The sequence below is a fragment of the Puma concolor genome, chromosome D2 (assembly GCF_028749965.1).
Source record: "Puma concolor isolate L17-30 chromosome D2, mPumCon1.1.hap2, whole genome shotgun sequence".
Classification (NCBI taxonomy): Eukaryota; Metazoa; Chordata; class Mammalia; order Carnivora; family Felidae; genus Puma; species Puma concolor.
Genome location: NC_141677.1, coordinates 50,375,579 through 50,393,136, shown reverse-complemented (window position 1 = coordinate 50,393,136; position 17,558 = coordinate 50,375,579). Strand labels below are relative to the sequence as shown.

At 42.2% G+C, this 17,558-nt stretch overlaps 1 protein-coding gene and 1 long non-coding RNA gene across 3 annotated transcripts in view; one reads left to right on the top strand and one right to left on the bottom strand.

Moving 5' to 3' along the window:
* Nucleotides 1–13,550, top strand: part of LOC147576055 (uncharacterized) — a 93,078-nt gene extending 79,528 nt beyond the window's left edge. For both annotated transcript variants that reach the window (XR_015241706.1, XR_015241705.1), the window contains one exon: nucleotides 11,622–13,550. This is a non-coding gene — a long non-coding RNA (uncharacterized LOC147576055). The remainder of the gene's footprint in view (nucleotides 1–11,621) is intronic.
* On the bottom strand, nucleotides 1,573–16,430 carry ZNF239 (zinc finger protein 239). Its single transcript, XM_086680318.1, has 3 exons — nucleotides 16,336–16,430; nucleotides 15,383–15,507; nucleotides 1,573–3,398 (listed from the first exon to the last, which is right to left on the bottom strand). The coding sequence occupies exon 3, from the start codon at nucleotides 3,167–3,169 to the stop codon at nucleotides 1,913–1,915; it is 1,257 nt and encodes a 418-aa protein (XP_086536444.1). The 5' UTR covers nucleotides 3,170–3,398; nucleotides 15,383–15,507; nucleotides 16,336–16,430; the 3' UTR covers nucleotides 1,573–1,912.
* Between the last annotated feature and the right edge of the window lie 1,128 nt (nucleotides 16,431–17,558).

The following is a 17,558-nucleotide window of genomic DNA, read 5'->3' as shown; positions in this document are numbered from 1 at the left end:
TGAGGGTAGAAGGAATGAGAGGCATTCATTCATTATTCTAGAGATTGGTGAAACAGAATCACATCATTTGTGATGTTGCCTTAGAGTACCCAAACAAGTGAGACATTATGGAATGGCTAAAGGGCAGATGCTTAATCATCACCCTAATCATTGCATATGGAACGCTTACTCAAGGGTGGAGTCAAATATTCTGGAACTATCTCTTAAAGGCAAATGTCTTAATCTCTCTTCTTTATTCCTTAATAGAGATGAGCTGTTTCCCCAAAATTAATGTATACTTTTCCTGTTATCTATGTCCAGTTAACTACTTCAGCTTACCTTGGTCAGGATATATTAGTTATAACCCCATGTTCTCAAGCTAATAAGCATCCATATTTTTCATATATGGATACTAGTTATTGGTGGAAAACTGGGATATGAAACACTAGGTAACCACCTGAGAACTGCTTGAGGAATCATTAACCATTAGTGAGAAAATGAGGGCTGCTCATTGTATAGTAAATTTCAATTTAGTTATGTACATAATCACTTTTCTTTCAACTGTTGCTTCCGCTTCTTGTATCAATTTCTAGGGGACAAATGTCTCTTTGAAGTGTCCTAGCTTCACACTGCAAGTGAATTATATGTGATACATTGCATATTTTAAGCCTGGTCATCCCAAACATACTCTCCAAATAGGTTAAAATGTTTTTATATAGCTATTTTTTTTTCACATTTATTTATTTTTGAGAGAGACAGAGTGTGAGCAGGGAGGGGCAGAGAGACAGAGGGAGACACAGAATCTGAAAACAGGCTCCAGGCTCGGAGCAGTCAGCACACAGCCTCTCATGGGGTTCAAACTCACAAAATGTGAGATCATGACCTGAGTGGAGTCGGAGGCTTAACCAACTGAGCCACCCAGGTGCCCCATATAGCTATTTTTATGTGAAGTACTTTCAGCCAAATATAAGAATAATTTTATAAATCAGACTTCTAGATCTGTAGTGAGACCTAAACAGGCTGGGGATTCTGTGAAAACAAATGGCTTTTGGGGGGTACAGCAAATATTAAAACAAGAGATAAGCCCAAAGAGAAAAATACTAGAAATTTTCTCTCTGGACTCCTTTGTTTTACTTATCGCAGACATGAGTGCTGAAGAAAATTAAGGAAATGAGGTAGTGAGGAATTAAATACATTTAGATATATTTCATTTCTGCTATGTTTCAACATGGTATATGTACCCTATTTGGCTTTAGTTTGGTGGTGGGGGGTCATCTGAAGTGGTGAGATCTGGAAGAACACCAATAGACCAGCTGCACCCAGGAAAAAGAACTACTTCTGTTCCTAGGCAGCTGCCTTAGGGGGGTGGGTTCAATATTCTGTAAAACAGTGTATGGGGTGTACCACACAAGTAGCTCCTCTCTACCACCTGCCACGTGGCCACACACTGTTGGTATATTTTTTTTCATGAACACAAGAGATTTCATGCCCATAGTATCTCCCAACACTCCCTTGACCTAAAACACGTGCAATCACAGTTCAGAGAGAGCTCATCAAGGCTGGAAGGAAATAGGAAAAACACAAGGCACATGATTTGAAGAGAAACCAGAGTTTCAATTTCTCAGAATGTGAACAAAGGGAAACATGTTCTGCTTGCACAAATATAAAGTTTTTTGCACTTAAAAATGCGGGGTAGGATATACAGTTCTAATAACACTGGCTGAACTGCAAAGTACAGATATTTCACTCTACCCATCTGAGGAACCAGAACAATCGGTTCTCTGAATAGCATGACAAAGTGCTTGGTACTTAAATACTTTAAATGAATGAATAAATTTCAGTGAGGGAACATATCTGAATAACCTATGATCTCTCTCCTGAGAATATAAAGGGAAGAGTGATATTAAAAATGTTTAAGTCTTTCCAGTAGACCTTATTTAATAGGATCTTTCCTATGAACCCGCTGGTGGATGTGCAGGTTGGAGCTCTGGCTGAAGCCCTTCCCACACTTGCTGCACTCATAGGGCTTCTCTCCAGTATGCACTCTCTGGTGGATGAGGAGTTTTGAGCTCTGGCTAAATCCCTTCCCACACTTGCCACAGTGATAGGGCTTCTCTCCAGTGTGGACTCTGAGATGGATGCGGAGATCAGAGCTCTGGCTAAAGCCCTTCCCACATTCGTAGCACTGGAAGGGCTTCTCACCTGTGTGTATGCACCGGTGAATGTGAAGGTTCGAACTCTGACTGAAGCCCTTCCCACATTCCCCACATTTGTAGGGCCTCTCCCCAGTGTGGACTCGCTGGTGGATGTGCAGGTTGGAGCGCTGACTGAAGCTCATACCACACTCCCCACACTCATAGGGCTTCTCGCCAGTGTGCACTCGTTGATGAATGTGCAGTTTGGAGCTCTGACTAAAGCCCTTCCCGCACCTGTCACATTTATAAGGCTTCTCGCCTGTATGGACTGCGTGATGAATGAGCAGACTTGAACTCCTTGTGAAGCCTTTTCCGCACTTGTCACACTTATAGGGTTTCTCATCCGTGTGGACTGCTCGATGGATGAGGAGACTGGAGCTCCTCGTGAAGCCCTTCCCACACTGCTCACATTTGTAGGGCTTTTCTTCTGCGTGGCGTCTTTGATGAAGTAGTAGTTCTGAGCGCTCGCTGAAGTCCTTACCACACTGACTACATCTGTGTAGCTTCTCTGCAGTGTGGATTTTCTCACACGGATTACTGCCTGAGCTGTTGTTATGTCTTTTCCTGCAGTGGTAATGGTTGCAGGGTTTCTCCTCTGTATGAGCTCTCCGATGACTACGACCGACCACTTGTGATTTCCAACCACAAATGTCTTTGCAGTTACAGTCAAAGTGATCCAAAGATTCTCTCAACTGGCCATTCTGGCAAGTCGCCTCACCACTGACCAATGGCGAGACCAGTTCTGTTACATCAGACAAAAGTTTAATTTGAAGGTTCTCTGAACAATGGTCCGTGGGAGGACTTTCTCCTCCCAAGACTTTTCTCTCAGTGCCTTCTTCAGTTATAAACAGACTTTTACTTTTCTGAGTATCCTGGGGCTCATTTTTGCAGAAAGTCACTGAGGAGCCCTTTGTGGCCACTTGGCTTGGGACTTTCAAAGACAAATATTCTTCACTTGCCATGTTTTTATAATCATCACTTTGAAGAGTCACCATACTGCTCTTGTTTCTAGAAATACAGAAGATGCTTCTCCCTACTTCTGACAAAGGGAACAATCTAGTTCAGGATTCCTGTACCCTTCTCCTGGAAGATTCACAATACAATCCTGACTCTGTTATTGTGCTGGCCATATCTTCTAAAATTAGCCAGCAGAAAAGCCCCTACGTAATAGATCCCTAAGTCTTTTTTCTTGAAGATTCTCCAGAGAATTTTCATTCAAATCTCCTAGGGAACAAAGAGAATTCAGTGATAAGAACATACAAAGAGTAGATTTCAAGATTTTGGAACTAGAATGCCTAATGCTTGAAGATTTAGTAACTAGGAAAAGGTTCAGTCTCGTCCTTATAGTCATGTCCTTTGGGTTAATGTCAGAAGGAGAGAAGGCTTAGCTACACAAGGCAGAAATCTTGTCTCAGCTTTTAAACAAACAAAAAAAAAACTGTTCTTCCCCTAACCTTGCATAGGCAATGAATGTGTCCTTGTCACAAATAACATTTCATTTCACTTTACTTCATTGTACTTTAATTAAATTTGCATTTAAATTGGTAATCCACTTTAAAAGGTGCTGGGGATACAAAGAAGAAAATAGAAATTCTTCTGCTTAACAAGCTAGAGCCTACTAGGAAGAAAGACAGTATCAACAGTGATAACCATAAGTATGACAACAGATGCACGCACAACCAGTCATGGGAGCACAGAGTACAGGCATTCAACCCAAACCTTGGGGAAGATTTCTGGGAGCAAATGGAAGGGGCGGGGGGGGGGGGAGTGAAAATGCAGAGAAAATATGACATGCTCCAGAAAACTATACACAACTCCTTGTGGAGGATATAAAACAGGTGACAGTGGTAAAAAGTGTGCTCTTAAGAGGAAGGCAGGAGCCAGAACAAAGGGCTTGGCGTGTACTATAAGGATTTAGGATTACAACCCTCAGGGATTTAAAGGACTTCAATGGGGAGCAAAATACCTGATTTTGTGATTTTAAACACCATCAGAAATAAGCAAGACTTTAGGTAGAGAAACAATTGCTGCAGCAAATCAGAAGCAAAGTGATAAGGATGGTTATCAAGACAAAGGGAGAAATTCATTGTAAATCACATGATGACTGACTAAACTTAGGAGGGGAAGGAGGCACCCACCAGGATCCTTGAATTGACCAGGTATGGGGGTGTACTTGGTAAGACAGGCTGGAATGGGAAAGTGCGGACCAATAACAAACACAAAGTGCCTTGTTTAATTTGTGGTGCTGTTCTTGTACTGTTCAGTAATATGGGCCTGGAACTCCTGAGAGAGAACTGTGCCAGGAATGTAGATTTTAGACTTACGAGTATGTATGTTCATCAAAACAATTAGAGTGAGTATCTTAATATTACACTGAGGTGACAAAAAAGAAGTCCACAATAGTCTTGTAAAAATAGGCCACAATTAGCAGAATAAAAATGTTGAGAAGCTCCTAGATGATAAAGAGCAGATGAATGAGAACTGATGGAGAATCCAAAAAAACCCAAAAAACAAAACAAAGCAAAACAAAACAAAAACCAAAAACAAATAAACAAACAAAAAAGCCAAAACCCAAATGCACAGCTCAAATCACATACAGAGAAAAGGGCTTCCAAAAGACTAAGATCTCAACAAATCCTAGAAATTCAAATTCCAAACTCAGAATCAACAGTTATAAAGAGAGGTTTACCCTGGAAACATGTTTATTAATTCATGTTAGGCATTTCTTTTCTTTTTTTTTTAGTTTTGTTTATCTACTTTGGAGAGAGAGAGAGAGAGAGAAAGAGACAGAGTTCAAGAGGGGAAGGACCAGAGAGGGAGACACAGAATCCAAAGCAGGCTCCAGGCTCTGAGATGTCAGCGTCAGAGCCTGACGCGGGGCTCGAACTCACAGACTGCGAGATCATGACCTGAGCTGAAGTCGGACACTTAACTGACTGAGCCACCGAGGCGCCCCTAATGTTAGGCATTTCTAATGGCTGGACAAGTTGTTGCCATTAGCAGCACCACTCTCCCAAGCACCCTCTTCCCTACAAAAAAATGAAACATTGGGTGGCTAAGGGTAGTGGCCCCACAGAAAGCCTCAAGAACAAAATAAATGGTCTGCCAAAGAAAAACTCCTAATAGTATTATTTGCGCTGGAGAGAAAAGCAGAAGTTGAGGTAATACTGAACCTGCACAATGAAAGGGTTGATTAAAGTACAAAAAGAAGCAACTGACTCCACATGTGCCCAGAGTAAGGCTCGAGGTAACCCTTGAAGTGGGATTTCTGATAAGAGAGATATCTCAGAGCTAGAGATTGAGAAGCAGGGCACATCCCAGGTAATTTTGCACTGAAAAGGCAACCTTAAAAAAGGGGTTTACAACCACCCACCATCTGGATTCTTATATCTGTCTCAAACCCAATCAGCAGAGGTGTCCTCTATAAGTACAGCATGCATGCACCAAAGAGGGCCAAGCATCAGCTGAGGATACATACTCCAGTGTCATACTGTGAACATAAGCCTTTTGAAAAAAAAAATGAGACAATAAAAACAATATAAGCAGACTGAAAAAAAAAAAAAAAAGCAGAAAACTAACATAAATGAAGACTGGCATAAACTCAAGAAATAATGACCAGAGGAAACAGAATTTAAAAGGTACATCATTAAAATCCCAGAGAAATCTGAGAGGATATCGCATCTAGAAAAACAACATAATCTAATAAAATATAAACACATTGCTATGAAAAATAATCAGAATTCTTTCAAATTAATAAAAGGACTGAAAAGGATTACAACTATCCCTGTCATGCCCATTTGAAATACTCAGGCACTAGTTGCACAATCTTATGTAAGAGGAACTCTTATGACATCCATTCTACACATGAGGAAACCCAAGGTTGAAAAGGTTAAGTAACTTATGTCACAGCTACCGTCAAGCTGTCTGATCCTAAGGTCTACGATCTCAATGGGTCGAGAAGCAAAATGAATACATGGCTAAGATGGAAGACTGAGGGATTCTCCTAGAATGCAGAGTAAAAAAAGAGACAGATGGAAAGACAAAAGTAAAAGCCCATTTTGTTTTTTGTTTTTTTTTCAACGTTTATTTATTTTTGGGACAGAGACAGAGCATGAACGGGGGAGGGGCAGAGAGAGAGGGAGACACAGAATCGGAAACAGGCTCCAGGCTCTGAGCCATCAGCCCAGAGCCTGAGGCGGGGCTCGAACTCACGGACTGCGAGATCGTGACCTGGCTGAAGTCGGACGCTTAACCGACTGCGCCACCCAGGCGCCCCTAAAAGCCCATTTTGTAGTAGTTCCGTGAATATGGTGAAGACTGAAGGGAGGGAGAGAAATGATCAAAGCAGTAACAGATAAAAATATTTCTTAGAATTCACAATTCAGTGCTCACTGAATGCTAAAAATTGTATGTGAAACTTCAGGACTTCAAGGAAAAAAAAAATACCAGAAAACACAAAAGCATCCAGACAGAAATGGCAGGTTGTGTGCAAATAAATGAGAATTAATATATTAACACCGAACTACCAATAAACAATACTGGAAGCCTGAAATAATTGAGCATTATCTTCCATTTGGAGGAAAAGTGATTGTGAAGAAGATGATACACAATACAAGAAATCGCAGTGAGCAAAGAAGTCAATAAAATAGACAGTTAAGTTGAATCGACTGTTGTTACATAAGAGAAAACTATAATAATTAACCAAGCCACTATAAAACAGCATGGAAAATCACCCCAAATAAAATACTTTAAAAAGCAAGCATTAGCTTTAGGAAAGGAAAAAAAAAAAAAAAAAAAGGAACTGTAATTATAGTACACTACTTTACCCTGCAGGGAACAAGCGTTATGAAGTCAAAGCAATGTAAGCATTAATCGTGGATGAATGTTGGGGAAAATAATGTAAAAGAGCTAAATCCTCATTTATGATTTAAATAAGTCAATATAAAATATAAAATACTGATAAACTGAAAATTAGCAGTATATTATAATAAACATTAAAACTATACTGAGATACCATACGAAACTATACTGAGATACTATACTAAAACTAGACTGACCTAGCATTGAGACTGAAACTGGAAGCATAGAGCACAGGCATTATGTTTATATAAAGAAAATGAAAGCACAGGCCTCTCACTACTTACAGGGACTTCTTCACTCTGTGGTGCTTGCCTCACCTCCCAGGTTTAGTTGAAAATAATGGTTCAAGAGCCATAGTCACTGAGGGAAGAGAACCATGTGGACAGAGGCAGGAAAAAAACCCGATAGCCATTATTACAGGCTATTTCTTTTTGGTGGTTTTGTACAATGTCTGTTTTTACTACGGGATGGCAATTTCACATGGTTTAATCTAGTAAGTATATATGTATCTTACATCTGTGAAAAAGCCTTTTGTGGGGGCGCCTGGGTGGCTCAGTCGGTTAAGCATCAACTCTTGATTTTGGCTCAGGTCATGATCTAGCAGTTCAAGAGATCGAACCTTGTGTCAGGCTCCACACTGAGTGCTGAGTGTGGAGGCTGCTTGGGATTCTCTCTCTCCCTCTCTCCGCCTCACCATGCTCACTCTCTCTCTCAAAATAAATAAACAAACATTTAAAATTATTTAAAACAATTTTTTTTTTAATTTTAGAGACAGAACACAAGTGGGAGAGAGGGACAGAGAGAGAGAGAAGCCTAAGCAGGCTCCATGGAGCCCCACATCGGACTCAATTCCATGACCCTAGGACCATGACCTGAACCAAAATCAAGAGTCAGATACTCAACTGACTGAGCCACCCAAGCACCCCTAAAAATTTTTTATCATTGAATTTTTTAATGGGTACACATTTTTCTCTTATATGTTCCACTATAATTTGTATAACCAACACCTTCTGATATGTTTGGTGAGTAATTTTTTCACTATTTCATTTTATCTATCTATCTATCTATCTATCTATCTATCTATCTATCTATCTATCTATTTTGAGAGAGAGAGAACAAGTGGGGGATGGTCACAGAAAGAGGGAGAGAGAGAATCCCAAGCAGGTTCTGCACAGCCAGCACAGAGACTGATGCAGGGCTCAAACTCATGAACCGTGAGATCATGACCTGAGCCAAAATCAAGAGTTGAATGCTTAACTGACTGAGTCACCCAGGTGCCCCTTCAGTATTTTAAATAATTCTATAATGACTTATCATTCTCCATGATTTTCAGTTGGAGTACTGATTATTTCCTTACAGTAGATACCTAAAAATGAATTATTATATCAAAAATGTTTAACTTCTTTGATTTAAGCAGTCAAAATGTTTTTTGAGAAAAACTGTCAGTTATATTCATATTTTACTTTATGGTATGAAATTTTGTCTCATCAAAAGTATTTTCTTCTATTCAGAAGGGGAAAATGGATAAATCCCTGAATGTGTAAGAAAAGAAGCAATGGAAACTAGACATTGTAGGGCAAGGGATATTTAATGAAAATAAAGTCAAGCAGAGATAGTACAAGGCCAATGTGGGGAAAATGTGGGAAAAGACAAGAGTTCAGATAAGAAGGTCAGTGTAAATGGGAAAGACCACAAACTTCTGAAAAGGAAGGGGTGGGGGAGTAAGTGACTAGAAAAAGGGAGATCAGTATGTGGAGACTATCCTTTGAGGCCTTAGCTTTCTCCACAGACCAGAGAACTTCAGAAAGAACTCCGGGAATATTAAAAAAGGGACTCCTCTTTCATGAATTAGCCTGGGCTTATAATCTGCCATGATGCCTAACTGATTCCTTTGGAGTTTATTTTCCATCATATAATGATCTTCACCTTGGTCTGAGAGATCACAACTGGGAGACAAGAAGGATCGGGTAACTGTACAGAAAGCAAATTCAGTCCCAAGGGATGATTTTATAAGGGGTATGGTTTTTAAGATGACTCAGTAAAGCTACATTCTCCAATTCTTTTTTTTTAATTTAAAGTTTATTTATTTATTTTGAGAGAGAGAGAACGAGCGAGCACGCATGTCAGCAGAAGAGGGGCAGAGAGGGAGAGAGAGAATCCCAAGCAGGCTCCATACTGTCAGACGAGAGCCCAATGTGGACTCGAATTCATGAACTGTGAGATCATGACCTGAGCTGAAGCCAAGATTCAGATGCTTAACCAACTGAAGCACCCAGGCGCCCCTACATTCTCCAATCCTTAACAAGCCAAATTCTTTGGCTGCATAGAATAATCAGAAACATCCTTTGTGCCAAAAAAAAAAAAAAAAAAAAAAATTTAGGAAACATCAATTCCTAAACTACACCCCTGGGGACCCATCACTATTTAAATTTGAAGAAACAAAGATTCTAATAGGCAGGTGTCCAGGCTCATGTTCTTACCTATGGAGACCAACTGTGGTTCTCCAGCATCACAGCTCAGTGCAGCTTCCTCTGAGCAGAGTCCAGACAGCCTTGCCCTTCCTCAGTGAAGCCCCAAGAAACATCCTTGAATGTTACTAGCTTCTAAAACATTTAGCACATTTCTCCTCGACTGGAAACCATTTGCACAAATGCCTTGGAAGGAATGTGGGGTTGGTAGCACTGGACAACAAGGGTATAGAAGAGTATAGTTCAGGGATATGAGTCATTTAAGTCAAGTTTTGTTGGAACAACTTTCTCTTCTCATCCACTTTGCTATTTTTATCCAAATCCTTCCCTTCCTGTCCATAACTCACCCAAGCTTAAGCTGTCCAGTTACTGAATCTTTCCTTGTCACTGTCATCTCATGACATTGCTGAGTTGTCTTTTCCACCCATTCCTATCATTATCCTGATAATCTCAACACTCAAGAGAACAATTTGCTAAACACTCTAACTTCACGTTTCTTAGCTACTTTAGTGCTAATCATCTCTGCCTCATTTCTTCAAACTCAATAACCATAACCAGGGCCATTTTGCTATATGGACCACCCTGCTTTTGAAATATTAATCTCTTACTATCCTACTCTTTAAAAACATCTTCCTGTTTTTTCTCTTCCATCACACCTCTTTTATCAAGAGCACCACCTGCTAACTCCTCCTTTTTTTTCCCTCCCAGCCAAAGTATACTTCTTCCCCCCCCCCCCAAAGTATACTTCTGATTTCAAGTCTTTCCCTAGTCCTATCAATCATGTTCTTTCTACTTCTAAACTAAGTAGTTGAACGTTCCTAGAAAAAAGAAAATAGCACATACACACATACCATAAAATACTATCCTTAGGTATTCCCAGCAATGTTTCCCCTTACCTCTACACTCCAAATCCCACTTAACATCTGCACTTGGATGTCTAGGAGGCATTTAAAATTTAATAGGCCCCAGTGGAACTCTTGCTCCTAAAAATCTCCATCAATATCTGCTTTTGCCTAGGGGGTCCTCATTTTAGTAAATGACCACACAACCCACCCAGTTGCTGAAGCCAAAGTCCTAGAAGTCATTTTGATTCTCTCCTCTCTTCCTCACATTTTATCCATACCAAGTCCTATCGATTCTATCTCTAAAACACATCAGAATCTACTCACTTCTCTCCACCTTGGAGATTATGATTATGAGCACAGCCATATTAAGTGTGAATTGTACCAACCTCCCGATTTGTCTCTCTGCTTCCACACTTGCTACCGCACACAATGAATTTTCCACATAGTAGCCAGGGTGATCTTTTAAAACATCACATCAGGCAGGAAACCCTCCAAAGGTTTGCAACGGACATCGAGTAAAATCCAGACCCTTCATCTTAGTCTGCAAAGCTTCACAGACTGGGGTCCTGTCACTTCTCCAACCTCAACCCAAGTCACTCCTCCCTACGTGTCATACTTGGCCGCAGTGACCTTGCAGATCCTTGACAACATCAAACCTATCCCAACTTAGGGCCTTTAAACTGGCTGTCCCCTCTGCCCAGAACATTCTTTTCCCACATCCACACACACCTGGTTCCTTTTCATTCAGGTCTCAGCTGAACGACCGCTGTCAGAGAAGCATTTCCTTGATGGTGTAATCCACAGTAGCATCCAGAAACTATCACTTCTCTTTGTTTTCATTTCTTTGCACTACTTATGCCTTATCTCATTTTCTTATTTATTCATTTGCTTTCTTATTTACCATCTCTCCCCACTAAGATATATGTTACTTAAGAACAGAGAGGTGTCTGATCCTTGCATCCTCAAGCAATGCCTGTCATTTAACAGGCGTCCAAACATTTATTTAGTTAACTTCACAGTGACTCTGGTTCCTTCCAGAGTTCTGTGGATGGAGCAACACTTCTCAAATTACCTCTGGTGAAGGAATACTTTCTTTTGAAAAGTTTCCAATATGTCAGACTTGTCACATTTTTGTAAAATACAATAAAAAAGAGTTACTAGAAAATAAAAACCCAGACATAGAAAATACCGAAGCCATTTTTAAATTATTAAATTATTATTAAAATATTGAATTATTTTAAACACTCTCAGTGTCTCTCCTTGTGTCTTTGCAGACTGGTAACAAGCCGTCTGTGGGCTGCCACCAGCCTACAGGCCACACCTAAAAAGCAGACTGACAGAATATACATAAAATGAGAACGAAGTGAAGCCACAGAAGCAGCTCAACTCTGGGCCAGGGAAGAACCTACTAACTTTCAGAACTCCAACACCTCAGGCCTGAGGCTGAAGGGGCTCTACCCACTCGCGCCTCAGGAAACAGAAGACAACCAGGCCGCTTGCAGGAACGATAGGACTACCCTACTTGTCACCAGTGGAAGGTAATGATGAGGGAAGGCAGCAGTTTCCTCCCAAGCTCTCAGGTCTCCACTGTATCTGAGGAGAGAGAGAGATGAGATTGGGCTCAAGAAGCCTGCAAGTTCCTGCGTGAAGGTGGGAAAGAAAAGCGGCAGAAGTGGAGGTTGCTACCTCAGGGTGCCATACATACACCCGTGAGGACAGGGGCCGGGGGAACGTCAAGCATTAGGATTAGCCACTCCTTTCAACCAGACTTTCTTCTCAACCTCAGAGAACAAGGTTTCTTCATGTATGAGGCTAACCTCTCCCGTCGCATTCTAGATTCAATCTTCTTCCTTTTGAAATTCAAGTCCATCAATTATCTTTTTTTTCCCCTTTCATTTTTTTAACCATCTTCCTTCCACTCAGTCATCTGGATGGTCTAAGACTCCCGCCCTACCTCAGCAATTTCAAACCACTTCAGATCTTATGAACTCTTCTCTCCTAAATCTCCCTTCAAAGTGTTACCTCTTCTTTATTTCACTGCCACCGTCGTAGGTAAGGCCCCCGTTTCTTATTCTAGACCACAATAAATCCTTACCAAGTCTTTAAAATACCAGTTTTGTCATTTTTCAATCCAGAGACTGAAAGACTGAGTTACTAATTTTTTAAGATCCCACAGATAAAGTGGTGGGGAGAATTCCATGTCAAGAATGGAAAGGATATGTTGATGGACTACTAACTCTGCAGTAGACTAAAGATTCCGGGATAAGAAATGGTAGGACAGTTGGCCACATGAAAGGCATCAGTGTGATAAAGGGAAAGAAAATAGTGGTTCTGCCACAGACAAAGCTGGGGGAAGGAATCTGAATAATGAACAGTCTCCCCTGATATCAGTGGAGCTAATGAATTACACCCAAGGTAGACTCAGTATCCTGAAGGCTAACCAAAGGGAAAGGTCATGGGACTAGCAGTTTCCTGTTCCCACCTGACAAATGTCAAACTCCTTAAAACTATTTATATCATGTAACTTTCCACTTCCTTTCCAGAGCCCATCCTTGCTGGATCCAACAATTTACTCAGAGGCAGGAAAACAGTAATGCAGAAGTCAGGAGGTAGACAAGTGCTGTCGTCAGACTAGATTACCTGCAGTTAACCAAATGTCATGCTGTAATCTAGAATAGCCCTTTACATGCTGCTTCTGTCCTGACTTTTATTTCTTCCATTCATCTTGCAACTCCTTTCAGTTTCAAGACAATCAACAACTGCCTTTCTGAAGCGTGAGGATAAGTTAAATGCCTCTTCCTTCAAGATCTCATAGTATTTTTCACATATCTCTACCATAGCTATAAAGTCTGTCTTCCAAATTGGCTACAAGATTCTAAAGGATAGGGGCCATGTTCAACTAATCTTTAAATCCCCAGCAACTAGCACAACTGACTAGGGATCTAAACGAGAGTTACAAATTCACATTCAACTTAAATGAATGATGAAAAGATACAAGTATACGTGAACTTTGAGATCATCAAGGTAAACACTCTAATTTTACAGATGAGAAGACCAAGGCTCCTGATAGTGAAGTGACTTACTCAAGGTCACAGAGGGAGGGGTTAAATTGGGACTCCTGCCTTTCAGACTCAAGGACAATGTCTGGTACATAAGAGAACACTCAATAAATATTGGTGGAATAAAGTCTTTCTTTAAATTCAAAAGTTGTGGGGCGCCTGGGTGGCGCAGTCGGTTAAGCGGCCGACTTCAGCCAGGTCACGATCTCGCGGTCCGTGAGTTCGAGCCCCGCATCGGGCTCTGGGCTGATGGCTCAGAGCCTGGAGCCTGCTTCCGATTCTGTGTCTCCCTCTCTCTCTGCCCCTCCCCCGTTCATGCTCTGTCTCTCTCTGTCCCAAAAATAAATAAACGTTGAAAAAAAAAATTTAAAAAAAAAAAAAAAAAATTCAAAAGTTGTTAATATATACCAGAATTTCAAAATTCCACTATATTAGCAATTCCCAACTTCATGATAAATAATCTTCATCAGGGCCTAGGTAGAGGAAAAGGAAGGAAAATATATAGAGCACAGGGTTTCATTCACATTAATTTCCCTTGAAGTCCTCAATTCCTTTTCAAGGCACAGAGATGGCATGCTCTTAGGCCGTTGGGGCAGCTTACTGTCCTCTAAACAGATCTTTATAAGAGCTCACGGTCTCTTCCTATGTACCTAAGAACTGTATTTGCCAAGCAAAAAGATGGTCTTTCTGGTGGTGGTGCAAAGAACCAATTACTTCTTCCTTAAAATCCAGCCTGATATTTTATTCAAGTAACTTCTGATATAATTCACCTGTTTAGTTATGGAGAGGGAAGAGCATAGAGTTAGAAGACATGGGGTTTCCTTCTGACTCTGCTGCTTCTGCAACAGGGGACATGGTGCTTTCCTTCAGCTCCCTCAGATTTAGAGCTCTCTGTAAAATGCCAGTCCCAAGGCAGAGAGGGGGCTGGCGGACTCCTCCCATTTCAAACATTCTATGATTCTAAGTGTTAACCTCGAGGTAACTTTTGAGGAATGGTTTTATGGAGACAAATGAGAAATCAGTTTTTACAAAAGTACTACTCAGTAATTTAACAATTTATTGGACCAATTAAACATGTAGGTATGTTGGTGAAGGGAACAAAGCAACCAGAGCATAAAAGATAAATAACCCATCTTACCTACCTTAATGACGCTCACGTTAAGTTTATAGAGATATATCTCACAACAAATCCAACAAATCTTTGGATGTACAGAGGCCAATAAGATTAAAGAAAAAAAAAGTGAAACTCTCCTTTTAGTAGGTTTGGGGTGAGGGTAGTGTCTATGAATCTGAATTCTTAAAAACCACCACAGTAACTCTGATGAACAGCTTGGTTAAGAAGTATTACTGGGAGTGATTTGGTAACAACTGTGCTGGCATTTACCAAACTTTTTAATGTTTAATAAATGGTTATTCTTAAGATGTGTATTCTTTCACACACAGAATGTGCTCATGCACAAAAGCACCACAATTTATAATTCTGTTTGTTCTCCTGACACCACTTAGCACTGGCTGGAACAGGTGAGAACTCTGAGTAACTTTCAATGCGAGTGAAATGCCTTGGCAGGAAAAGGGAGGCTTTGAGAGAGGACCAGGCAAAGACGCTGTGTGGACTCTTTCAATGGGAGAGCACAGCGCAGTGCTCTGGGGAGTGGGCCAAGTTCATGGAGCTAGGGTGGTTCAGTGAAAACTGACGTGGAATTTAAAGTAAGCGGCCACCTGTGCAGACTCTGGCGACATCATTTGGTAGCTATATGCCCTTAGCATATTAATGTTCTTACACCCATATGTATACAATATTTCAGGTCTCACACCGACGTCTGACAATAAAAAGATCGTACAGAACAAAGACAGGACCTGACACCAGATGAGCACCCAATTCATGCTAATGTTCTTTCTTTGTTCCAAGCTAGAAAGGTTCTGTCCATTCTCAGACAGATGGCATTTTCACAGAGAAGAAACCCCAACTCACCTACCTGGCACTAGGTCATTTCCTCCTCTCTGGAAGGTCACCGTCCTGGAAAAGTGGCGTCAGGGAAAGAGAAACAGCCATGAAAATCAAGTCCACCTTGCAGGGTACAGACCAGCCAGTCCAGCAAGACTGTAGGAAAAAAGTTACTGAGCTCCTGCTACTAATCCCTCTTCAGTAGCCCTTCCCACGCCATCTCCCGAGCTTTCTTTCTAGTCTCTCCGTGCTGCCCCTCCCTCACCTCTCTCCACACGGCTTTGGATTGAACAGGCCAACCCTCTCCCCCAAACCCACGAAGGTAAGTAAATCCCGCTGCTCCCAGCAACACTAGGATGTGTCCCTTTCCTCAGGGATTCTGATTTCATTCCTGAAGTTCTAGAAAGAGCAGTAGGAGCTCTCAGCTTGGATGCTTTGCCTCAGAATGGATTTCCACTCCCCGAGGCGCTTTCCCCGACCTGCCTCATTTCTGGGGTGTGAGGACAGTGCTGTGGGGACAGAAACCTAGGTCTCTCAAAGGGGTCCCTCTCGGTCGCCTAACATCCACCGCAAACCCTGGAATAAGGCCAGTCACCGGCACAGAAATGGCCGGTACGGCCAACTTCGAAGCCTCCAGGCCGGCCAATGCCAGAGCTAAGCCGGGCGAGAGAGATGGGCCCCTCGGAGCCGCAGCCGCTTCTGCGCTGGGGGCTGTTTAGTGTCAGGTGATCGCGGTCCGGCTAGGCGGACACAGAGGCGGTCGCGACTCCCACCCCCCATGCACCCCTCCACCCCCTCCCCACACACCCCCACATCCCCACACGTGCGGTCCCGGGCCGCACCTCCTCTTGGTCGCGAGCCCTCTCACAGCCGCCCCGCCAGGCTTTCGGGTCTCAGCGGTCCTGCGCCACCACCGCGTCACTCCCACATCCCAACCACAGAATGCCTCCCTGCCCGCAGCGTTGCCTGTCCTGCGCGTCTCACCTCCCACGTGGAATCCTACACCTGCAAGCGCAGTATTCCCGACACTGACCCGCGCCCGCGCCTAAGGGCCCCCAACTACAAGTCCCAGAAAGCTGCGGGCCCGTCGTACCCACTTCCGGCGCACACTTCCGGCGAAGGTCCGGGCCAGTTCCCGGCTGCGGGGGTTCAGTGGGTAGCTGTCCTTCGAGGTTAGAGACTAGTTTGTTTAAGTTACCTTATTATTATTAAAAAAAAAAAAACTTTTTAATGTTTATTTATTTTGAGAGAGAGAGAGACAGAGCGTGAGAGGGGAAGGGACAGAGAGAGGGAGAGAAGAATCCGAAGTTGGCTCCAAGGTTGGAGCTGCCAGCACAGAGCCCTACGTAGGCTCCAGCTCAAAAAGGATGAGAGTGTAACCTGAGCTGGAGTTGAGGCCTAACCGACTGAGCCACCCAGGCACTCCTTATTATTATTATTTTTTTATTATAAGTGTGTCAGTTATTTTAGGAATACCCATTGAAGTGTTCTTAGTTTTTGAAGTGTTACTGGTGTGAAAAGAACGTAAAGATATCACCTGTAATTTTGTCTTTACCCTTAAAAATATTTTGAAATGAATATATGCTATTTGGCCTCACCGTCTTGGCTCCAAAGTTCATTCATATGGCAAACATGAGGGCCTACGATGTTCCAGGAACTGTCGAGGGAGGGTGGTGTAACCCCATTTTGCAGCTTTTACATTTTAGAAGTTTCAAGAAGCATACTCAGTGTCTCATCATAAGGGTAAAGTATGGATTCAAGTCCAGATTTTTTTTCTGAATATTCCAGAGCACGTGTTCTTCACACTTGATTCCCTTTATTATTCTCCTGTGTTTCCAAATAATTTTCCCCTTGAAAACTTGGTTTTCTCATTTATGAAAGGGACCCAGTAACCACAGCCCTTTTCGAGGAAACCCCCAGGAAGGCAAAGGGGGTTAAAGTGTTTCAGAAACTTTCCAGGCTTCTAGATGGTTGAAGGTAACTCTCACCGAATTATGGTGCATTATACTTAGAAAATGTCAGGAGGTGTTTGTAGGGATGAGTTGAGGGGCCTCAGGCGGGGTTGTTAGGGGGACAAAGACCTTCACCTTGTGTTCTGTGCAGTTTAGAATCCCTGGAGAGTGATCCCTGGAGAATTTCCTCCCAGGGTGGTGCTGGGACCTTGGGATGTGTGTTGAACGGCATTCTGCTGACAGTGATCAGCCTGC